Consider the following 22,674-nt stretch of genomic DNA (forward strand, 5'->3'; position numbering starts at 1 on the left):
TTTTTTAGTCTTCGGTGGAAAATAGCTCCGATGGCGCAATGCAAGTAATTGGCACTTCCAATGTCTCTTTGATCCGGTTGTGTTCAAAAGGCTGGAATATACCTAGTGGTACTTAATACAATACGAATCTTTCTCTTTTAAAAGAAGAAAGTAAGCAGATCGTTACCAATTTCAAACAAGCCCGCGGAGATACTCGTCCTACAATCAGCAGGCCACGCATTGTTCCAGATGCATCGACGACTACCGACCTTGATCACGTAGCTCCATACATCAAGACCACATCAAACCATACCAAACACCAAAACGCAACCTTTCTCTTTATCAAACAGCGATTTCAAAACGAAGAGACACAACTGTTTTTTCACTATTCTCTTCTCACACATACAATCCACAACCCTACACCCCATACCTAAACTCCCTAACCTTCTTCTGATAATACCACGTCGCAAGCGCACCCGTAACCCCCAGCGCAATCGGCACCGGCGCGCGTCCCCCCGTTTTAATAATCCTCGGAACCGCCGATCCAGTCAACATGATACTATTTCCCAGCGCAAGTTCCGTGCCGTAGTCTTGGTTTTGCTTGATGCGGTAGCCTGGGTCACGTGTTAACTTTTACTATACTTTGAGCATTGCAAAAAGAAAAAGGTCTGCGCATGGGCGGAGGCTTGTTTTAAGGAAACTTTTTTTTGCGTATAGCAAGAGTGCCAATGGGTAAAAGTGGTGGTGGATATGCGGGGAAAGACGTTACCTGCTAAAGCGTAACTGGCTCCCAATCCGATCCCAGCAACAAGGCTGGGTGTTGAGCGGGTTCGGAGATAGCCTGCTGTGCCTCCGACGGCGACTGCGGGTTTTGTTTAGTGGGATTTGCGCAATGCCGGCATGTGCGGGCTTGTGAACTTACGCAGACCTGCGAGTGTGAAGGAAGGGTGTTCTGCCATTTTTCTTGTTACTTGCAATGGATTGAGAGAGATGGATGTGTAGGTGTTTTTTGCGGGATGAGGTGGAAATATGTATGGGCGCCGGGGGGGGGGTGTCCTAGTGCGGGAAAGCGGCGGGATGCCGGAGTGCCAAGGATCCAGATGGCCATTTTTTTGCGGCATGTTGGAGCATATGAAGAATTTTGGTAGTGTTTAATGAATTATGATGGGGAACCATTGAATTACAGTTGCAATTGGGTATTTTACTAGTTTTGAATAAACACTAATGGGTATTATATGACAAATTCGTAGAATGGGGTATGTCCTCCAAATATTACAACCGTACAGTCTGTTGCGCCAAATAAGAGAGGTAAATCCACAAATGTGTATCGCCTTCGTCTTTTGGAGGCAAACCCGAAATAAACGCCTTTTAAGGAAAATCATTAAGCCAACCGACTCGTCAACTACGTTGAGTAGTCCCGTTAGGAGCTCTGCACACTCAAACGATAACAGAGTGGCTCACGCTATACCTCACGGCTGGTGGTGCAAAAGCCGAATAGTCCGGTGGCAGATCCTCTCTTGTTGCAAAGCTGGAGCTGCGACTGGCTTCTGAGCTCGACGGAGGTGCAATGCTGCGTGGCGCCAACACATCGGCAGCTGATCGGAATGCGCTTTCCTCCACACTGCGCGCGCGGGCATTCTCGATACCTGTGTCGCTGCCTTGCGCGCAGATTTGGATTGGGACCTTGAGGCTCATGCTCAAGCTGCTGTGGACTGAAAATTGCAATGTGAGAGCGTAAATGCGTGAGATTAGGCAGGAGTGGAAGGTCGGGATGAAGTTGCGTGTCATGGGTAGGGTGATGGGAACCAGGACTTGAGTCGTATAAAAGACGCCTTGATTGTAGGCGCTCGACCCCGGAAGAATGCCATTCGCAAAAGCTTCTTCGCACTCACTGTTTGTGGAACAGTCACTAATGCCCGAGTCGCGTCGTAGAAAGCTTGCTGGCGGTGGGTTGGACTCAGCACCGTGCTTTGTCCATTGAGCGGATGCAATGCAGAGAGTGGATAGTGGCACGTATTCTGAATAAAGGCCTTGGGATAGGTCGTATGCGAGGGATGATCGTGTGGGCATGCATTTTCGTGCAGCTGAGGCGTAAAAGGTCGACACCTTGAGTTTTGTCGACAGTGAGCCTAGCTTAGGCGGAAGATTGGTCTCTTCGGCTGGATCGAAGCGGAGGATCAATTTGGCCATTGTCGTAATTAATTTACCCTCTGTTGAACGGGCGCCTGGAATAACGAGAGGTGAGGGTTGGACAGTTCTGGCCGATAACTTTCCTAGCTTTCCTTTGAAGAGCCCTTTCTTTACAGTCCTTTCCTGTCTCTGTCGGTAGTCTGGACTGTTGTCTATGTTGAGAGGTGGCTGCTCGGGAAATGCGGGCTTGACGCGAACCTTTTTGATCTTCTCAGCAAGCACAGAAATGCCTTCGGACCCGCGGATGTGGGCAATCTTGACTTGGATGCCGTAGGTGATCTTGGACATATCTGGCGCTAAATCATCGAGCAACGTACTGCCGAAACCAGCAAGGTCGGCATCTCCGATGCTAGGTGGGAGCTGTAGGTGTGTGTCGCGGATGTGGTCAGAGACAACGTCGTGTGAGCAGGCTCTTGGTAGCAATTGCGATGGGACGGTGAAGGTAAACGGGATCTGATATGCTCTGCCCGCCTCGAAGATTCTTGGATCTGGGAAGATGGATTTGTCTATAGGCTGTCTAAGAGTCAAGAACCGGTGCTTCGCCTCTGTCCGTCCCGTCATAGTCGGCGTAGACGTCATCCTATCTACGTATACTTGACTGGTGCCTGGGGCTGTCAGCTGCGAAATGGTTCAGTCTAGGGATACGATGCTCACATACCGGTAAAGCTAATGTCAATGTCCTCAAAGCGCGTGTCGTGCTGCGCAGTAATTGTTACAGTGCCATCAATAGTATCCATGGAGGAGTAGCTCATGATGAACTTGGATTGGTGGTCTCTGTCTGCATGAAGGCTGATATCAATGGTGGGCTGTCCAAGCATCGTCATGTTGCGTGCCTTGTAGCCAATCTGATTGCCCAGAGTGTGCATTCTGTCTTGGTGGACGACTGCGGACGTGATTAAGGAGGATGGCATGTTGAAGGTATCGCGCACGCCTCGAAGCGCGCCAGCCAAGGTATCAGAAAGCCAGTGTCAAAGGAACAAAGAAAGCCCCCCCAGAGACGGGTCGCAGGCTGACGCGGAGAAGGTGGAAACTGGGGTAGTGCAGATAGACAATGATTTCAGGCAGGAATTAGACTTTGGGGTGGCATGTGAAGATAAGGACGTAGCAATAGTCTGGGGCTTGGCCAGGGGACTGGGCTCAAGACGGTCTTATACAGTTTGTGCAAATGCAGCTTGGCTTGACTCACCCCCAGAAGGGCGCATGCATGTGCTGGGTAGACTGACGTGCTCTGCCATGGGATACGCGGGGGAGTCACCCATCACCAACCCCGACAGCCTCTACTATTCCGATGGCGCTGCACGCTATGCCCAAAGGGGGCCCGCAGGTTTGGCAGTTTTCCACACGCCCATGGACAGAAGCGTGCTAAGTGCGCCGCGCTGGAGAAGGGTCTGGGCGACATGTCTGTGAATTTTGCTGTTGCGGACCACGGCGAGTGGATACGCAGTGACGCTGGGTCGTTGCAAATTTTCGACGTTAAGCCGTTAAATGGTAAAAGGCAATTAGAGCACGTTTCAACGCGCACTCAACAATCGGGGGCGCCCGAAGCTGGTTTGCCCGAACAAAATCTCTGTCGCGGTGAGGGCTGGCCAGGCATGCAGGCCGATGCCCACATGGAGGGCTGCTACTCAAGCGTAGGGCGTGTGGGCACGAAATGTACAAGGGCGCGGGCCCATTAATCAGCACAGCGTGCTCTGCCTGTAACCACTCAGCTCCTTCGGAATACTCTACTTTGGCTATTCCGAACCGACTCATCACCCATCCACCGCTCACGTCTCGTGTTTTCCGGCGGTCAGTTCGTACGTGTGCTGTGTACACTGTCCATGCTTGACACGTGGGCTGGGGGTTATTATGGGCGCCTTTTATTTCTTGGGTCTGGTTCAGCGCGACATTTTGTGGTCAAGCAAAGCCAATTCCGAAGCGGTGGCCCTGCTACTATGGGTAATTAGTGCCAAAGGAGGGTGAGGTGCAGCCGACGTCATGCCAAATCCTGCGAGCGCAATCTACCATCATCAACGCGTACCTGACGGGAAGCGTGTTGCATATGTACACACACTGACAGGCACATGTCTCGATTGTGCGAGTAGAATGACGATTCGGGCCCGCCGCTTACTCACCAAGCTGCCATACCTTCGCTCTTGACGGCACACTCAGGGCTCAACGTCGGCCTCTCAAACAAAGCAAAGCAAAGCAGAATGGCTACAGCCAGAAGTCCTGCCAGCGCTCCATTCGCAGAGAACCTGCCTACCCCGCCCGCCTCTTCTGCAGCGCCCTCACAGCACCCCTCGCCCCTGCCGCAGCCGCGGAAGCACCCCCTCAAGCCTGGTGGCCCCAGAGAATCGGATTTGATCAGATACCTGGATCATGGTATCAACAGCATTCAGAAGCGCGTGGATAATCGCATGACCAACCGCAAGCTCAAGCCTGAGCCTGGCGAAGAGCAAGGATATAGCGCATTCTGGGAGGTGGCACGCGACCTCGATGGCTTGGTAGACGTCGTGTGGGTGTCGGCATCTCGTAAGCAACAACATGGCGCGGTCGGTGTAACAGGTACTGATGTGCGCCACATGCAGCGAATCTCCAGATTCCCTATTTGCTCAACATTGCCGTTCTAACCGCTGAATTCCTTCCTCTGTTCACTTCATCAACGCGCTCCACCCGGGCCACCTTTGGCCTCGTCTCAAAACTTGACTATGCCTTCTCCTCACTACTGACTGGCCACGACCTTGCTACAGGCGAGCTGTTGCCTGGTTTTGAAAATGGCCGAACAGTCACAACCACGAATAAGGTCCGCTTGAAGGGCATTGTAGATCGCACCCGCCTGACTGTCGTCCGTGTTATGAGTGGAGAAAGTGTCGTTGGGGACGATCAAGACGTGGGCGAGGCGATGGATACAGACAACGAGCGAGAGGCCGAGCCGCGGGGCCACGATGGAACGGTCACCTTTGAAGGCTTTGAAAATAATACTGACGACGAAGTAGATGATGATGAGTGGGAGGAGCGTGGCATAGCCACTATCTATGAAAAGACAATAGGCGAGTTGGGCGACGTCCTCGGTGGCCCCCCAATTGGTATCATCACAGACGACTGGGCTAGCAAAGGAGCAGAGCAGCAAAGAAGCGGCGGTGGCTTCGTAGAGTCTGACATTGATTTTGACTAAGCTGATATATGGCACGTTGATTATTTCTTCGTCTTCTGAGCCTGAGGCATGCCAGTGCGGGAGTAATTGCTGGAGATGGGCCGTTTGGAGATATTTGCCATTCTACTCAGTTGTTCCTTGTCCAATCTCTTCTTCTCATGTTTTCATCCCGCATGTTATCTTGATTCCACGTACTTCCGGACATTCTCTCACTCCACTCTTTTTTTTCTTATTCTTGTAGGTAGCCAAAAGTCTTGTCGTGATGAAGATTCGACGATGCAGGAGCAGTGGCCTTTGAATACGGCTGTGACCGGAAAATGTTTGTGTTGGGCTGGAAAAGTGCATTCAAAGTTGGCGAGACAAGCCGGCCGGCGGTGAATGACAGGGAAGGAGCGTTTGAGGGTGCCTACCTGATCTGGAAGTCCACGATACAAGCCATGCGACAAAGCCCGACCACGCTCAACCACGCCCGACACATCCCAGATGGTATGCGCGTGCACAATTCCGGTTGTGAGAAATCTTTCCTTTGCCTAACACTATTATCCATGCTGTCTATTGCGCCATACTCTGATACGCAAAATATTCTATCGCCGCCCCACAAATATGCCTACATACCTGGCACGCGGCGTGTCGGCACGCTTGGGTATCATGCCACTTGCCGACACCATTTCTGAACAGATTATACTACGAAGGGGAGAGAATGCCAGGCAGCAGTCAGAAGCGGCCGAGAAACAGTTGCAGAATAGTAGGCTGCTCAATGAGGTGTCCGTACCTTTCCCGGGTGACGAACAACAACACCGTTTAAACTGGCTGGGAGACGCACCTTTTCTGCAGGTACAAGCTGGCTGGGACGCTTTTGAAGAGGGATGCGCAGAGACAACAAGGGCGACTACGGGTACTTGACTCCACCTCATAACAATGCCAAAGCTAATCTTTACCTCGTAGGCGTTCCGTCCTCTCAAGAACCCAAAGCACTTGTTCTTCATGTCAATCTTTCAGACAGAACGTACATAACCGGTCTCAACGGTCGCAAAACTTCACTCAAGATCGAAGTCTTCTTCAACGGGCAGCTGAATAGTTGCTGGCTTATGGCTACGCACGACGTCAGGACTGGCGTCAAAGGACACCATCAGATTTTTGCTGGAGCTAGGGTCGATTTCGCCGCTGAGCGTCCATGGGTGATCCTCCCACCTGGGATGAAGCCAGGAGCGAGCCTTGGAACGCACTGTGAGCCCATCTCAGTAGCACAGCGATGGCAGGATATTTGCCGCGCCTTCAAAAATGAAGCACATGAGAGGGGTGCCAACGAACACGGAGAAATCCCTGCAACCGCCACATTTCTAGAGGCTCTTGCAGCTATGCAGATGCCAGATGAAGTCCGGAATATGCAGAAGCCAAGGGGGAAAGTTTTCGGCACAATTGACGTTGTCATCACGGCCGGGGAGGGTAAGAAACTCACAAGTGGTGTAGGCTACCTAACGGCGCCGAAAAGGATGTTCGACGAGAACTTTCCGCTCGTGAGACAAAGTGATGGTGCTGCCCCAGACATACAAACAGCTGGGACTCGACAAACTGGAAGCAACGATGAGCTCAACAGCATCCAGCCTGGTTATGATAGTTTCGACGCGAATACAGAAGGCGAATACCACCAAGGATATAGCTTGTCAACACTGGAAAAGTCGTTGAGCGCAGACAGGCCTGGCATACCAACTGTTCCTGAGTTCGCTCCATGGAGCAGAATTCCAGACAACTTGCAGCACATCCGAGGACAGAGTATATCGAGCGACCTAAGCAATCAACCATGTCAACCAGATACTGCACCGTGTTTTGGTCCGCTCCAACATTCGCCCTTCAGTTTTCCCGGCCCAAATCAGCCCCTCTTAATGGGTCCTATGCAAGATTTCAGCATCGTGTCTGATCGATTTAGACCTAGTGCATCTGCGCCACCGTATCTCTTATCGAATCAGCCTTCTCAGGGCTTCAATGATGGCACACCTCCGCTTTTACACGGGAACCTCACAGAAGACGATCATAAAGATTCAAGAACACCTCAAAACATGATTCCTGCTCCATTCTGGACGCAACAAGTTCCCGACCTTCGTGAGCAAGGAGCTATTGAATTACCATACGTGCCACTTCCTCCATCGAACAACTACCTGGAGTGGCCAGCGCCACCCATAGGGCTGTATTCTGTACCCACGAAGCCAAAACGAAGCATCTACCCACGGAAGGACACTCTTTCGGCGAGGGTGAAGAAAGATGGCCGCGATGTTCTGCTTACGAGGTTGGTGATCCTAGGACAGGATAAGACCGTCTCAGTTGACCACAAGTGGGACCCACCAAAGCGCATCACAGTAGGATCAAGAAGGCCAGTATGTCCCGAGCCTCAAACCGGCCATTCAACGAGCATGGATGAATGCCTTGAATCATCAAAATCCAGGGACACATCTGCCAGCATCAGCCAACCAGAGAAAATTGCAGTCCACATGAATACGTCAGCGCCCACATCATCCGAGAATTCTAGCATGGATGTATCTCTCAAAGAAACCCCCCATATATACCAGTCTCAGGATGAGGTGATTGTGGGAGAGAACGAGTCAGCTGATCTTTGCCGTAAGCCTGACACATTGCAGCTGAACGACGCTCGTCTCTTTGCTCAATCAGAGAAGGACTCTGGGCTTTCCACAAAGAACAATTATGATCGTCGCGCTTCACCAGGCAGTAGCTTGTTTGCGGTTCAAAGTCCCGAAACGAACCCACCTTTGTTTGGGAGACCAGAAGAGATGTTGCGCGAAGCATCTCCTCTCTCTAGCCTGCATACCATCCCTAATATTGGTTTAGAGTCTATGGAGTACAAACTTCAGTCTGAACAGACTAACCCAATTACCCCAGTGCCTGTTCGACCGGCGGATGGCTTAAACGAGCATGTAATTCTACCAAGTCCCGACCGTTCTCACCCTGCATTGTTTCCGCATATCTTGAGTTCGGCGGTCAAAGCAGCTCCGTCTTCAAACGCCAAGAAGCGTAAAGCCTCCGATGATGCCTCTACCAAGAGGTCACGCAATCGTACTTCCTTGAAACCAGACGGCAATCCCTCGCTAAATCAGAACTGTGTCATTGCATATGCAGAGAACAAGGACGAGGGAGATGAGCAAGGTGTTTTCAGGCAAGTCCGGAGTGAAAGATGTGGGACATTTCAGGAAGACTACGTCGTCTTTGCGGCACGTTTCTTTGTAGGAGAAAAGGCGAGCATGGACAAATAGTAAGAGACGTGTCGCGGCAGAGAAGGGTCACTGGAGATTACATGTGAATGTACGAAGAGAAGAAGCGATAAGAATGGCGTCAAGGAGCTAGTAATGGCAGGTATGAGGTTTCATGATGGATGCTTTGCTATTTTTCTACACGCAAATACGAGATCTCCAGCCCGTCAGTAGTCCAGGAATAGTTGCGCTTGTGCAAGTAGGTACGCGAACACAAAAGCCAGGATACCCAGGACGATGCGTCATTGCGCAATGGAACCTCTGTTATCGTGAAGCAGCGGGTCAGGGATACAAGGGGGTGTCGCGTGATGACGCACGCCATAGTACTTACCTCTCAGCTGTCAACTAATGCATCCGCTGTGCCCTCTTCGGTTCCGATCATCTCTTTGTCTAAACTAGACCGCATCACAGCACATTTCTCATGTACATATGTATGACGGAGTCGGTTAGTGGGTAACCAGGTCTTGTCTTTTTGTGCAGTCAGTTGTGCAACATGCAAGCAAAAGCTGGCGCGTCACAGCCACGAAAGGCTGTCGGCCCTTTCCAGCTCTCAACCCCGCATCACAAGAACAAAGTGATAAACTCTGGTTGGCCAATCTTGACAGAGCTGCGCCCCTGACTGGGAAACGAGCGCCTTGGGTGAGGCACTAAATTACAAGGCAAGTTCCGGCCAAGCCGTGTTGTCAGTATCGGCGTGCAGAGATTAGACTTGGTTTTTTGTTGTCAGATGAGGTGGTCGCTGAGGCAGTACTTTCTCTCTCTCCCTCTCTCTCTCATCCTCTCCTCCCTCGTCACGCATCGCCTTTGGTCAGGGTTGCGCGCTGGGTTATGAATACGGTTGCCGAATTTGCTGCGCCAGAGGTACTCTAGCCATACAAGACGCTGATAGAAGGGGGCACAGCATACGTACTTCCCGGTCGACAAGTGCGAGACGGATGATATGCATGAGGCCCGAACGGTCAAGGTCGGACATCCAGCTGCATACTCGAACCAGTGCCCGTACAAGTTGTGTTCCGGATCAACTGGTATTGCTTCTTTTTTTTCTTAAAAGCGTGTGTAAAAATCCTGGATAGCGCGTCGTTATGTCGAGCAATAGCACAGAGACGAAGGAGCCGTCGGGTCCAAGAGGCGGCACGCTTGTTATCGCCATCATTGTGCCTTCGGTTCTGATTATTCTGTTGATTGTCCTTATCATTGTGTCAGTCTCTCGCCCGCGCGCTGCATGTCAAAGTTACACGTCTGAGCTAACAAGCAGCAATCGACGCAGAGGTTTTCTCCTCCCACGACTGGCCCGCGAAGAACGGCGCGTGCGCGAGAACGGTTGGCAGACGCGGAAAGAAGAGTTGGAAAGTCGAGTCAAGGCGCAGTGTTTTTCTGAGTGGGTCGCCGGCCAAAAGGAAAAAGGGTCTGGGGCGCCTCAAATGTCAGATGCATTATGGTGAGATTGTTATTTGCTGGCGACAACAGCGCATCATGAGCTTATTTTTTGCGGCAGTGCTATTTGTCTCGACGATTTCGCCGACGATTCCCAGGTTCGAGGGCTCGAATGCGCACATGCGTTCCATTCACACTGCCTGGACGAATGGTATACAAAGTACAATGAATATTGTCCGTTGTGCCATGGTCCGATAATCCCCGGGGCTCGGTTACCGAAGAAGAAAGCAAGAGAAGTAGGCGAGCCGACGATTCCGGTGATTCTCATGGTCTGAGAAAAGGCGACATAAAGGCAACTTGATGCTGGGTGCTAGAGTGTCAATGTGGAGTCGCATACATATATAATAACCATGTAGCCGCAAATGGACGAGACTAAAAAAAAAAGACATGGGGCACCACGCAGGTCGCTTTAGTCGCTCGGGATAGACGGGAGATCTCCAACGGGGCAGGTAAATTCTGTCCTGATCAACGGGCGGCGAGCAAGTGGGTCAAGCCAAAAGGGCAGCCAGGACCGAGGCAAATGTTCAGCGCCAATGAGGCAATGGTGTCCATGACAGCGTATTCATGACCGCAGTCGACAAGTGTTATGTACACTACACATATAGACGACATGGTAGATGAGAGGACAAGTGACCAACGAGCAGTGGTGCTTGCTAGTAGTCTACATGTGTACTGGGTACCAAGCCGGGCTGGGTAGCGTAGGTGGATTAGTGTATCCGGCACATCAACGGCTCCCGCTGCCGCTGGTAGTAGTGGACATGGCCTTTTACCACTCTAGACCTTGCACGGTCCAATGCCAAGTGTGTACGTATACAGGACATGGTATACAGACTTGAGTAGGATAAAGCGAGGAAGCCGAGAGTGCTGCGAGAGAGGCCGCGGTGGTCTTGGCTCGAGGCGAGGAGGCACAGAGGGCGTACCAGACAAGACGCATTGGGCAGTGGGCGGGGCTCAGCCAAATGTCACGCCACATTTCTGGTGGTCTGATCATCCTCAACCGCCATCCATCCAGACCCGGCCAGTCCCTCCCAGCTCAGCTGCACCGCACTGTTCTGCACCCCTCTGCTGCTGAGACGCCCGTTTGAGCCTTCTGACCCCGTCGCCCTTTTCGTCTTCCCTTCTCGTCCACCGACACACGTCCACGCCCTGCAACTCCCGATTCCCCAGCCCGGCTTCCCCCCTGGTCGCACCACCTAGAACCTCTACTACGGGCCTGCAAACCACCTGCAACCACTGCCAAGTCTCTGTGTTTGGTCTTACTACTCACCATCCTGGGCACCTGCTCCCCTCCTCGGGCTCAATCTCGGGCTTCGCTTCTTCGCACTGCTCAAGCCCATCTGCCCTTCTCCCTCTTCCACCCATCTCCCCAAAAGAGGCCTGCTGTTTGTTTCTGTCTTTTCCTAGGCCTCGACCAAAAACCAAAGGGAGTGGCCGCGCTTATATCCTCGTCCCCCACCCGGTCCTGACCCTGCACGTCGTTGGCTAGTCTCATCTGGCGGCTTGGCCATAGCACCCTCGAGCCATTGTATCTCCTGATCAACGCGTGAGCTCTTCCGTGCCACAACCCACCCACCGACAATCACCATGGCTCTCAATTGGGACGCATTCCTCAATACTGACGGTTTCAACCTGCCGAACAACCAATGGTCCGATCCTTTACCACCGACTGCTGCCCCTCGCGCCTCTCAAATGCCAAAGTCTACCACCACCGACACGTCAGGCTCTTCACCTGAGGACCTCAACAACTTTGACTCTCTCATCGGTGCTTCATCAGCCGATCCCTACTTTGACGACTCGCTTTTCCTGTCCAACGACTACTTTCTCGGCGATCTCGACGTCCTCAAGCCCTTTGGCAACACTGCTGGGGGCAAGTCGACAACGGAGTCATCTCCTGAGCCCACGACAAGTGGTAATAACCCCGCAGCACAGGTACCCGTGTCGCTGGCGAACGGGCTAGACCAATCAGCTCACATGTCTCCTGCCCAAAGGCTGGCACTCCAACGTGCCAACACGTTTCCTAACCCCGCATACGAGTCCATGTTCCCCAACAACATCGACTCGGGCTTCGTTGAAGACCTCACCTTTCCAGATGGTCCCAAGGGCCTATCAGTTGCCCAAAAGCCTGCCGTGGAAAGAAATCAACCTTCGACATCGACAAACACTACTTCGAAGCGAACCAAGAACAAGCCAGATATCCTTTCTGCCTGCTGGACCTCACCCCTGTGTCCCAATCATGACCAAGATGGACCACCACCCAACCCATCAACATGTGGCGGCGGATGTGCGCCCTTCTTATTCGCAGACCAAGACAACCTACCAAGCATCAATGATTTGCTTGCTGAGCCTCAAGAAGTTATGGCCGAAGATGGCATAGTAGAGATTCAGCCTAGGCCCAAGAAGCGATCCGAGAGTGATGCATCCGCTAATGGCTTCTCTACTCGACAATTCGAGAGCAAGGAGACGACTTCATCACCGACTGAAGATCGTCACAGGACCAAGAGCGAGACTACAGAGGATAACTCCACCAAGGAGTCACCTCAAGCCGACGACGGAAAACCAAAGTCTCGTCGGCGACTACCACACAACCAGGTCGAGCGCAAATACCGCGAATCACTCAACACCCAGCTTGATTCTTTGAAGAGAGTTGTACCTTCACTACAACAGAACCCCCGGGCGTGCGACAGCGCCGACATTGAAGACCTGCCCGCCCCTTCGAAGCCCAGCAAAGCCGTCATCCTGGCCTCAGCAACCGCCTACATCAAGCAAATGGAGAGAGAGAAGAAGAGCCTCGCTGATGAGAACCAACTTCTCCGCACAAGAGTAAAGGCTCTACAAGCCCTTGTCAAATGCGACGACTGCAGTTTGATGCAGTACGTCATGGACCTGAAGATCAAACAAGGGGCTTAGAAGAAGACCCTCCGTTTATTTTCCCTCCCCCAACCTCACTCAAACAAGTTCTGAGAAACCGGCATTTTTGTAAATCAGCATGGGATTAATGGTGTTTTTTTGAAGATTCCCCTCCAATCTCAAAATCGTAACCTAGATTTTCCTCTTTCTCTCTCCCGCGAGTTCCGAACCAAAACATGGGAAGTGGGGGACAAATAGCTAATTTGGGGGTGTGTGTGGTCCTGACCTTTGTTTTTGGGCAACGGATCCCGACTTTGTCGGCGATATCTTTTTCAACATTCTCTCTCTCTTATCATGGATGAAATGCACAGATGCTGCTTCACATGTAACGATTATGGCGTTGATAAGGGTTACTGGGGAATTCAAAAAGCGCACGCTTTGGCGATGACGCTCATGGCGTTTTTATTGGGAGGGATGGTTTTTTTCCTTTTGAACGGGCTGTAGAGCAGGGTAGCTTTCAACAGAAATATACGATCATACGCCTGTTTTTGTTGGGGGTTCTTTTCGCGTGGTGTGAGTTGCTGCACCACAGTTTGCTGGTAGCGATGAGATAAGTGCAGTGAAAAGTAAGTTTTATTTGCTTTTCATTCATACTACCATTACTTTCAACTCATTACCCAAGCATCATTACTATTATCTCAACTTTTTTGTTTTCCCCAAAAACACGAAAAAAACCACCAAACGCCTAGTCCTTAAACACCACATTCACTCTCTTCCTCTAAGCCTTCACATCATCCACCCCCTCAATCGCAACCCTGGGTCTCACATACCCATCTATCTCTATTTTTTTTCGTCAGCCTTTCCTTTTCCCTTCTTCAACCCACCAATTATACAGAGGAGGTAACTTACGCATACTGCACTGTACATATCCAACCGGCCAAACAGGTCCATCCCATCTATCCCATCCTTGCTCATACGATGTTATGGATGCTTTTTCCAGCTCGAAGGCTGCGTCCTCGGCGGTGAGGAGGGTGGGGGTTACGAGCGGGGTTGACATTGTGGTTGCTGAGAGGGAGAGGTAGAAGTAGTAGGGGTCGTATAGCATATGGGTTTGAATTAATATTGTTGTTGGATGATTATTTTTTTCGGAAGTAGGAGTGGTTTGGGGTTGGTAAATGCTGAGGGAGGATGTGGAGGGGTGTGTTGGAGAGGTGGAATTTATATGTAGTAGTAGTAGTAGGGGAAAGAGGAGGAAGAGGTAGAGTATGGAGGCAAAGTGGTGAGATCGATAGCTTAGTCGGTTGTGGTGTCCTTGCGTCTCGATAGTTCGTAGCTAGTAGTAGCACGCGATAAAATCAGAAATGTATCTCCAGATACTTTTTTTGACGCTGCCATCCCTGGAATTCGCCTTTTCCGCCTTCCGTCTTCCGCGTACCCTGCGCAGTAAGCTGCGTCGGGAGGGCCCGGTGTGGCACGGGGGGTAGCGCGGGTGGAGAGATATGTGGCGTGATAGGGTGTGTGGTTCTCGGAAGTATCCGGTCGCGCCACCACGTGTCTAGATTCAGGTGCGGCTTCTGGATTTGTGTGTGCGGCGCATCATTTAATCTAGGTACACGTGTGTAGCTGAATATTTCTGGGAATGTGGGGTGGGAGGTAGGTATCACACCATTGTGCTGTCGTGATGTTGCTGCGTGTGGAGAAGAGGGGGTGGTTTATATATGAAGCCCCCTTGGGCAATACAGAAAGTTTATTACTATCTCCATCTACAAACCCACCACTTGTATCAAAGACATCAATTACTTAAAAGTCATATATACTTTTACCATTACTTGCGAAGCGCCGCGACTAAACCGGACTTACAACGCCAAAAACAAATATACGAACCATCCAACAAAACCAGGTTCCACCACCACAACAACATACAACAACACACACATGTCGTTCTTCCCAATCATACCTTCAACATCCCTCTACAGCACCATCCTCGCTCTCCCACCACCCCACCACTACTACTACGACTACGACTACGACTATCAACCCCCCACCCAACAAAAACCTCACCACCATCACCAACACACCATCCACATGGACCATCATACCTTCACATCCCTCTTCTCCCACCTCCTTGCACCCGTCTCACACACGCAATGCACAAGCTCAGCGCCCTGCTCATCCCCCACATACCACGAGGAGCACAAAGAAAAAGAACCACACATAATCCGGCTCGCGGAAGAAGAAGAACTGGCGCGCTTGCAACATGGCGAGCAGCAAGATGGTACGCCGTTGTGTCGTGAGGGGGGGATCGCGGCGTGGCATCAACAACAACCGCAGCAGCAGCAGCAGCAGCAGGGTGAGCGCAGGGATTCGATGGAGGTGCAGAAGAAGAGAAGGCCAAGTTTGGAGTGGTTGGCTGGGGTTATTAGGGAGAGGAGGGTGCATGTTTAGATAGTTTGGGGACTTGGGTGTGAGAATGAAAGGGAGAGAGAGATATACCCGGGTGAGAATAAGGCAGGAAGGTAGAGGTAGAGAAGTGTGTGAGAGAGAGAGAGAGGGGGGGGGGGGGGGGGTTCGGCATTTTTTTGGGGGGGGGGGGGGGGGGGGGGGGGGGGGGGGGGGGGGTGTTCTCGAACTTTTTAGGTAGTTGGAGTTGAGTGAGGTGAATGGGAAATCTTTTTATATTCAATGTTAGATGGGAATTTTTTGTAAACGACGTTTTGAATTCTACTATGCGAAATGTATGATTCGAATCGTTTAGTGGCATCATGTCACTTGGTTCTTTTCTTTGATTCCTCGGGAGTAAGTAAAAGGGGGGGTATTATCGAGGCATTTGTATCGTTTGTGGCAAGGACAAGTCTTTTTGTTTAAAAAAAGCCTTTGTGTTCTTTTCGATGAATTGGGGAATGTAGACGAAGATGGGATGGAGGCGAAGGTGCAAGGTTAAAGGATGGTAATACTAGATACAAGGCTGGATCGTGTGCAGATTGGGTCGGTATACGGGTTTTTGTTGGTCGGCATGTGACACAGATGAGATTCATGAATTTTATAGATGATTTCCATTATTTTTGGGCGTTGAAAGATGAGTGCGAAGGTAGTAGTGGTGTTATAGTATCATAGTCTTGAGTGTGGCAAAGGAGATGAGGATGGCATGGTTTTGTGAGGGCTGGGCACACAGTTCTATGTATACATTTCTGTATTCAACAAGTCAATGGCTCCAAAAGGAAGTAGGACCTGAGCAATTGTTAATAGTCCGTACAGAGCATCTCTAATCTGTAATAAAAGTGCAGCGATAACGATTGATCAGTTTACACCAATGCTTCTACTCGAAACTTTAATACCTTACCCTCTACTTCCCTATCAAGCGCAACATACCTTGAGCTACCCCAACACCCAAACATACTCCAAGAAATACCCCGAGAAAAGCAATCTATCTCTCCGTTACGGCATGTCATCTCTTACAACTACAACGTGCCACCGACTAGCTCCTTGGCAGCAAATATGTCACTGGCGACCGCTGATTGGCTGACTATTCTCTAGAACCCATGCTTAAAAGACTTCGAACACACGAACGATTTACCGTGTATGCAAGCGTCGCAAACCACCATGAACACAACAGAGCACAGCGCATACCAGCATGGCAAGAGCGCGGGGATAAGAGATGGAGATGATGTTGAAAAAGCTGGAGATGCGCAGGCAATCCCAGGTAAGCATGGCAGCTTAGTCGATCCTACAAGCTCGAAATTTATTCTTGTCGACAGGACACGATGGCGAACAGAAGGACCTTCCGCCATTGAAGGGACTGTCATTTCTCGATCGGTTCCTCGTCGTGTGGATTGTACTTGCCATGGGCATCGGCATTGCGCTTGGGAATACAGTCGACTCTGTAGGACCTGCGTTGCAAAAAGGCGAGTTCGTGGGTGTGAGTATACCCATAGGTATGTGTAACCAACAAAAGAAAAGCGAATCAGATCGATTTAATGCTGATGTACCCACAGCAATTGGACTGCTTGTCATGATGTACCCAATCCTTTGCAAGGTCCGATACGAAACGCTGCATCTGCTCTTCAACTCTAAGGAACTCTGGATCCAAATCGCAGTCTCATTTGTCTTGAACTGGATCATCGCTCCGCTTTTCATGGTCGGCCTCGCTTGGGCGTTTCTGCCAGACCGCCAGGACCTGCGCGAAGGACTAATCTTCGTAGGCATCGCGAGATGCATTGCCATGGTACTCATCTGGACCGATCTCGCACAAGGCGATGGCGACTACTGCGCGGTTCTTGTCGCCTTCAACTCGATACTGCAAATTATCCTGTTTGCGCCTTTCGCCGTATTCTACATCCAGGTCGTTAGCCACGGAGAAAAGACGGCCGTTTCATACCAAGGCGTTGCGAAAAGTGTCGGGGTATTCCTTGGGATACCCCTTGGAGCAGCGGTCGTCACTCGGCTGGCTTTAAGGACCCTTCTTGGAGAAGAACGATACCAACGGCGCTTCATCCGATACATTGCACCGTTCTCCCTCATTGGCTTAATCTACACCATCATTGTCCTCTTTGCAAGCCAGGGCGCGCACGTTGTCCGGCAAATCACCGACGTTCTTCGTGTTTGCGCACCGCTACTCGTCTACTTCCTAGTCATCTTTACAAGCACAGTTTGGTTCTGCTGGAAGATGGGATTTGGGTACAAGGTCAGCTGTACACAAAGTTTTACTGCTGCAAGCAATAACTTTGAACTGGCTATTGCGGTAGTGGTAGCCGTGTATGGCGCTGGCAGTGGACAAGCTCTGGCAAGTACCGTCGGACCTTTAATTGAAGTCCCGGTCCTTGTACTGCTTGTGTACGTCCTGAAGTGGATCCGGGCGAGATGGCAATGGGCCTAGAAGGCGTGGCATTGTCCTATCAAATGCATGTCGGTCAGCATGAGATTAGCTTCGGACCCAAGGCCACGACTCGAGCCAGAACTGGAAACCGAAATGCAGGTATGAGGGCGGATCGTCCGGAAATGGTCTTGTTCCGACACAGTGCCTGCTTTCAAGGACAGCGACATCTTGTCATGGATTCCTCGCGAGTCCATGACGGGTATGGCCCGGAAACGCTTTGCTGCGATTGCAGCCAGTCATAGCTGCGAAGGGATGGCCGTGACAGGATGGCAGAGTAGCGCGAACCGTGTTTATAGGTTCACGGCGGATGCCAAGCGCTCTTAAGGGTTGCGCTATTCTCTCGAAGCCGTAGTGTACGACTTAATGTTTAGTTTGTTGCACATCATAATTTCGGGGCGAAAACAAAAAGCGTAGTGAATATGTGATTTGCAAACAGAGAGAGTAGAATCGGCTGTCTAGTGCGCACGGAGAAGATACCTTAGTCACTGACAGTGGTTATCGCTTAACAAACACCACAGTCCCTAGTCGCATGTGATTTTGCAACCGATCTTAGCACATGACCGGCGCGCAAGCAAGGGTACGACTTCCGTGCAAAAACCCCACAAGGAGCGACTTTCCACCGACACGGACCATGCGGCTTACCACACCGAAGCCACAGAAGAGGGTAAATTCAGAACCGATGGGCAGGCGGTGAGAACCAGACGCGATCTTATCAACTTGACAGTGATCAACCGGTGGCTCATACAGCAGTAGGGCCCATCGATCGTGCAGGATTCTGCCCACCCCGTACCCGTCTGAATGTAAGTAAGTACAAGGCTGACGACAGGCAGCCTCCAGCGGGGTCAAATGTGCGGATTCTAGTCATTGAACGGTCTATCGGCGGCGCCGCGAGATAAACTCTACCCAAAAGCGCTTGTTCCCCTGATGACACATGGCCGCTCCGTCAGAGGTGCCGATTCGCCGTCTGCGGGGATCCATCTTTACGACGTCGTAGTAGTTTGACTGGACGTCATAGCAGTCGACTCATCTGGTATGTGTGTAGCGAGTTTGCTTGCTCCAATCCGAGCTTGATAGATAATCCTCTTTACAAATCAGCCCATTAGCCTTGTGTGGATTGTGCGATAGGCGTGACATGGCGTAGTTTTTTTCATCTGCTTTGGCAGAAGAATGATGCTGGTGGGTTGCCTTACGGGCACACAGCTGAAAAGCTCCAAGTCCATGTCAATGCGTTTGGTACTTTGTGCCCCCACAGTTCTACTACTACTTGGATACATAGTATATACTACTCAGTACACACATGCGTACATGGGCAGTTGCACAAGTGGAGCACGCATGTCGTGCAAGCGCATGCCGAACGACTTTTGTACCGTAGCAGAGAGCCGATTTTGTCAAGTTGTTATGTGGTGGCAGGCTTGGCCATAGCCGCGAAGGTACGGTTGCAAGTAACCGTGGCACGGGGTGGATCGCTTTGCAACAATCCCTGCACATCCTGAGGCCACACCTGTTCGGAGATTTGGTGGCTCTGTCAAATGCTGGACATGACTCCCAGGACCTAAACCTAGCCATTCGTGGTATATCGCAAGACAGACAATGCCATGTACTGGGTTCATGGCGACTGCATGTCTATGTACGTGTAATTCGGTGGCTGCGTTATGCTCCACACAGCCGTGCCGTAATGCAGCAGCGTGAGCAGCATATGCATGTGTTGGCTTGCAGTCGTCGTGGTAATTGCAGTCTCAAAACGGAGAGTGTCCGTAGGGCGCAAGGTTGGTGTGGCGTCTGGTATTATATGACGCGCCAGTGGTGTTTTTTTTGGCTGGGTGCGGCGTGAAGTCGACAATTGATGAAGCCAGCATCTGCTTACTCAGACTCGACCTTGTGGGGGATGCATATGTTGCTGCAGCGAAAACTTTGGACAAGCGGACCGCAACGTCGAAGGGGCAAGCCGCAGTAAGCGTGTGGACATGTAGGCGGCGGCCGAGAATGGTTCCGTGTGTGGACAAGAATTAGACATGACGTAGAGAAGGACCGCATTCGGGCAGGTGTTTGCGAGGTGGAGAGACGCTCTCTCCATGGGCGTGTTTGTTTCGTCGATGGTGATAGCCGAGCCATGGCGTGGTCAGCGACGAACGCACACGTCGCTCTTAACGGCGGGCAATATAGCTGGAACACGACTGTAAAGGCTGAAACTGGGAGCTGGAGCTGGCCCAGGAGGCGGACAGGGCCTCGGCTATCATGCCCTCGTTCCCGTCTCAGGAGTGTCAGATGTGTGCGCCCCGCATGCACTCTCGAGTGCAGTCGACGAATGCTGTGGCTGCAAAGAGCGCCTTGCAGCGGAGACCCACGTGCCTGGTGCCAATGGGGACAGGCATCCGCGGCGGCGTTGGCTGTCAAACAGGCACCATGGGTTCAGCTGGCTGGCACGGCAGATGGCATAGCCACTGCTGCCCGTCTGTTGTTTCGAGAAGGGCGGACGGGCAGTTCTGGAGCCAGCAGTGGTGGTGTTCATGCACTTGGGCCGGCCGGCGGCGCGCCAGTCGCACTTTGCCCTCCCAGCCTTGTGGAGCACCCGGTACAGCGGTTCGACCAGGCTAGCAACGACCGTGTTTCAATCTGGCCTTGCCCGGCTTGCGGACTGCCCTGCCTGTATGTGTGTGTGTGTGTGTGTATGTGTGTGTGTGTGTGTGTGTCTGTGTGTCTGTGTGCCTGCGTGCCTGTGCCTGCGTGCTCGCACTCGTCAGTCTCTCTCGCCCTCCCCGCACTCTTGTCGCCCTCCACCACCTCAGCCTGAAGTCTTGCCTCTCCAATCTTGCAGCCGTCCCTTGCAACGTTGCATCAGTCTGGCACAATGCTGCTGGACGTCGGTAGCTGAAACGGCTCCCTTTTGTCCCATCGACAGGGACGGCCGCACCTCGCTACCGCCCCCCGGTAGGACCTGGATCGCCGCCGCTGACCAACAAGCACAAAAACAATTAACAATATGCTGCACCCACGCTGCGACTGCGACTGCTGCTGGCTCCCACGGCGGCTGGACGTAGCAGCACATGTACGTCGAGAGAGAGAGTGGGCCGCTACCCCCTAAACCACCCCCTGCAGAGACTGGCTGACCCTTAACTGCGCTTGACCATGGCACTGGATACTGGGCACATGGTCGCCGTCTAGCTGCTCGTAGTATCCAGTTCGTCGCAGTCGAAAATCTCTCCATGCGGCGCAGCTGAGGGGGGACGGCAGCTAAGAGCCAGTAACATGTATGATCCTAGGCGAACCGCCCTTCTGGGAGCGCAGTCGACTCTAGCACCACCCATCGGCGCATCGACTATGACCCGTGTCGCCGATTGCATGAGCATAGCTTGGCCAATCCCACACACGGGGCTTTTGGTACTAAATTTCTCAGCCAAGCAGAATGCTCAGCTCGCGTGCATCGACAAAGGAACGTCGATATGTTGCTGTTTGGGTGCAAAGGCGATGCTGCTTACTCTACCGTGCGGCAGAGATCTGCGCCTGTGCCCATGACATCGGTCGCTAGCGAGGTCTCGTCATTTCTCCTTACACAAGCAGGCCAGGACGCCCATGCTAACCGCGCCCGCGACGGCCCACCGGGTGTATAAGCTTGGTAAGAGTAAGAGTGTATCTTGGTGCCTTATCCGCCTAGCCGTAGAATTATACATACTAGTACTACATGGACACGAACAAACATGAGATGTTGTAGTACTCGCAGAGCAAAGCTTGTACGCTGCTTGTTGACCAAAAAGGTGGGACTCCAACGGCAGAGCCCACCCCTTGTGTAACCCTTCCTGTACCGAATGACGACACGGGCAGCGGAACGGCGCGCGGCGCTGCAACAGAAGAGTGCATCCATGAAGCGGTCGTGGCCGTGCATGGCAATGCGTGCCTTGGGCAGGCAGTGGTGACCAGGGACTTTTGTGCGTAATGAGGCCGGGTCGAGGGAGCTAGCGGGCGTGGCACAGTTATCGGCCGGGGCATAGACGACGACGACCGGAAAACGCGCCTGAAGGAGAGAGGGCATAGAGTTGCGTATAGCGCGCCTCAGGATACAGAGGACTAGACCAGGCAAAAGTGGCATCTCGCGTAAGCAACATGGTGATTGAGAAGCAGCTGGGGACCGCGGAGATTATCCTTCCGCGCCGTATGACCCGGGCTACTAGTCATGTCGGGGTTTGTTGCAAAAGCGTCACTTGTGCCGAGTATGTAGTATACCAGAGTGGTGATGGGGGATACGGGAGCAGAGGGTGCAGGGCGGGCATAAGGGGAGGGGAGGGGTGAGGGGTGCGCCCCAGACGGCAACACCGGTCGGGGCCAGCAGTATGATTCGCGCCAGATGGTGCCATGGTTACTCGGAAGGGCCCAAAGGGGCAGACGACAAGCACGCAGAAGCAACAGGACGTGGAGCTGGCGTGCAGCACACGCATGGTAAATGCAAGAAGGGACGGCGAATCTTGCGGCGCCCCATTCGCTGGAGTGGAGCATGGTACGGGATTCCGCGCAGCAGTCTTACCGCTGCATTGGGCGTGCAAGGCAGCATACTTGGGAGAAGGGCCGCCGCCTGTGCAGACAGACCGGTTGGCGGTGGTGGTGTGTGTGTCGAGGCCCATGGCTGGCGGAGAGAGGCGGGTAACAGGGCAACAGAGCAATGTAGTAGTAGTCGCAGCAGCAGCAGCAGCGTGGTGGTGGTGGACGACGAGACGCGTCGCGTGGCTCCCTCACGGTGCTTGAGGGGGGGAGCGAGAGTGCAGCAGGGGATGGGACGGACCTGTGTCATGCGCGCCCATTGACTGCATCTGACGACAGCGACACCGCTACTGTAGAACACTACTTGGAAGTAAGTAGGTGGGAGAGAGGACTAGGCGTGGTAGCAGCAGTAAGTAGTAGTTTTGGTGGTGGTGGTGGAGCAGCGGTGGCAGGCAAGTATAGTGCTCTCGTCAACAACTCTCCAT

General features: G+C 52.3%; 10 protein-coding genes across 10 annotated transcripts; 7 read left to right on the forward strand and 3 right to left on the reverse strand.

Annotated features, from left to right (window-relative positions):
- Window positions 1-396: 396 nt before the first annotated feature.
- On the reverse strand, window positions 397-938 carry COCVIDRAFT_14549 (hypothetical protein; the record flags this gene model as incomplete). Its single annotated transcript, XM_014702773.1, has 3 exons — window positions 397-593; window positions 749-841; window positions 902-938. The coding sequence occupies 3 exons, from the start codon at window positions 936-938 to the stop codon at window positions 397-399; spliced, it is 327 nt and encodes a 108-aa protein (XP_014558259.1).
- Window positions 939-1,416: 478 nt separating this feature from the next.
- COCVIDRAFT_94682 (hypothetical protein) lies at window positions 1,417-3,080 on the reverse strand (the record flags this gene model as incomplete). Its single annotated transcript, XM_014702825.1, has 2 exons — window positions 1,417-2,774; window positions 2,828-3,080. The coding sequence occupies 2 exons, from the start codon at window positions 3,078-3,080 to the stop codon at window positions 1,417-1,419; spliced, it is 1,611 nt and encodes a 536-aa protein (XP_014558311.1).
- A 1,281-nt stretch (window positions 3,081-4,361) lies between these two features.
- COCVIDRAFT_36296 (hypothetical protein) lies at window positions 4,362-5,326 on the forward strand (the record flags this gene model as incomplete). The annotated part of the gene is made up of 2 exons (XM_014702826.1): window positions 4,362-4,683; window positions 4,740-5,326. 2 exons carry the CDS (start codon window positions 4,362-4,364, stop codon window positions 5,324-5,326), a joined length of 909 nt encoding a protein of 302 aa, XP_014558312.1.
- A 582-nt stretch (window positions 5,327-5,908) lies between these two features.
- Window positions 5,909-8,568, forward strand: COCVIDRAFT_36297 (hypothetical protein; the record flags this gene model as incomplete). The annotated part of the gene is made up of 2 exons (XM_014702827.1): window positions 5,909-6,200; window positions 6,251-8,568. 2 exons carry the CDS (start codon window positions 5,909-5,911, stop codon window positions 8,566-8,568), a joined length of 2,610 nt encoding a protein of 869 aa, XP_014558313.1.
- A 1,079-nt stretch (window positions 8,569-9,647) lies between these two features.
- Window positions 9,648-10,274, forward strand: COCVIDRAFT_36298 (hypothetical protein; the record flags this gene model as incomplete). The annotated part of the gene is made up of 3 exons (XM_014702828.1): window positions 9,648-9,763; window positions 9,821-10,003; window positions 10,061-10,274. The coding sequence occupies 3 exons, from the start codon at window positions 9,648-9,650 to the stop codon at window positions 10,272-10,274; spliced, it is 513 nt and encodes a 170-aa protein (XP_014558314.1).
- A 1,309-nt stretch (window positions 10,275-11,583) lies between these two features.
- Window positions 11,584-12,906, forward strand: COCVIDRAFT_94842 (hypothetical protein; the record flags this gene model as incomplete). Its single annotated transcript, XM_014702829.1, has 1 exon — window positions 11,584-12,906. The coding sequence occupies one exon, from the start codon at window positions 11,584-11,586 to the stop codon at window positions 12,904-12,906; it is 1,323 nt and encodes a 440-aa protein (XP_014558315.1).
- Window positions 12,907-13,624: 718 nt separating this feature from the next.
- COCVIDRAFT_94923 (hypothetical protein) lies at window positions 13,625-13,951 on the reverse strand (the record flags this gene model as incomplete). The annotated part of the gene is made up of 2 exons (XM_014702830.1): window positions 13,625-13,686; window positions 13,756-13,951. 2 exons carry the CDS (start codon window positions 13,949-13,951, stop codon window positions 13,625-13,627), a joined length of 258 nt encoding a protein of 85 aa, XP_014558316.1.
- A 980-nt stretch (window positions 13,952-14,931) lies between these two features.
- On the forward strand, window positions 14,932-15,291 carry COCVIDRAFT_94776 (hypothetical protein; the record flags this gene model as incomplete). The annotated part of the gene is made up of 1 exon (XM_014702831.1): window positions 14,932-15,291. One exon carries the CDS (start codon window positions 14,932-14,934, stop codon window positions 15,289-15,291), a length of 360 nt encoding a protein of 119 aa, XP_014558317.1.
- Window positions 15,292-16,446: 1,155 nt separating this feature from the next.
- COCVIDRAFT_94938 (hypothetical protein) lies at window positions 16,447-17,719 on the forward strand (the record flags this gene model as incomplete). Its single annotated transcript, XM_014702832.1, has 3 exons — window positions 16,447-16,546; window positions 16,602-16,778; window positions 16,839-17,719. The coding sequence occupies 3 exons, from the start codon at window positions 16,447-16,449 to the stop codon at window positions 17,717-17,719; spliced, it is 1,158 nt and encodes a 385-aa protein (XP_014558318.1).
- A 2,110-nt stretch (window positions 17,720-19,829) lies between these two features.
- COCVIDRAFT_14556 (hypothetical protein) lies at window positions 19,830-20,757 on the forward strand (the record flags this gene model as incomplete). Its single annotated transcript, XM_014702774.1, has 2 exons — window positions 19,830-20,365; window positions 20,535-20,757. The coding sequence occupies 2 exons, from the start codon at window positions 19,830-19,832 to the stop codon at window positions 20,755-20,757; spliced, it is 759 nt and encodes a 252-aa protein (XP_014558260.1).
- Between the last annotated feature and the right edge of the window lie 1,917 nt (window positions 20,758-22,674).

The sequence above is a fragment of the Bipolaris victoriae genome (assembly GCF_000527765.1).
Source record: "Bipolaris victoriae FI3 unplaced genomic scaffold scaffold_27, whole genome shotgun sequence".
Classification (NCBI taxonomy): domain Eukaryota; kingdom Fungi; phylum Ascomycota; class Dothideomycetes; order Pleosporales; family Pleosporaceae; genus Bipolaris; species Bipolaris victoriae.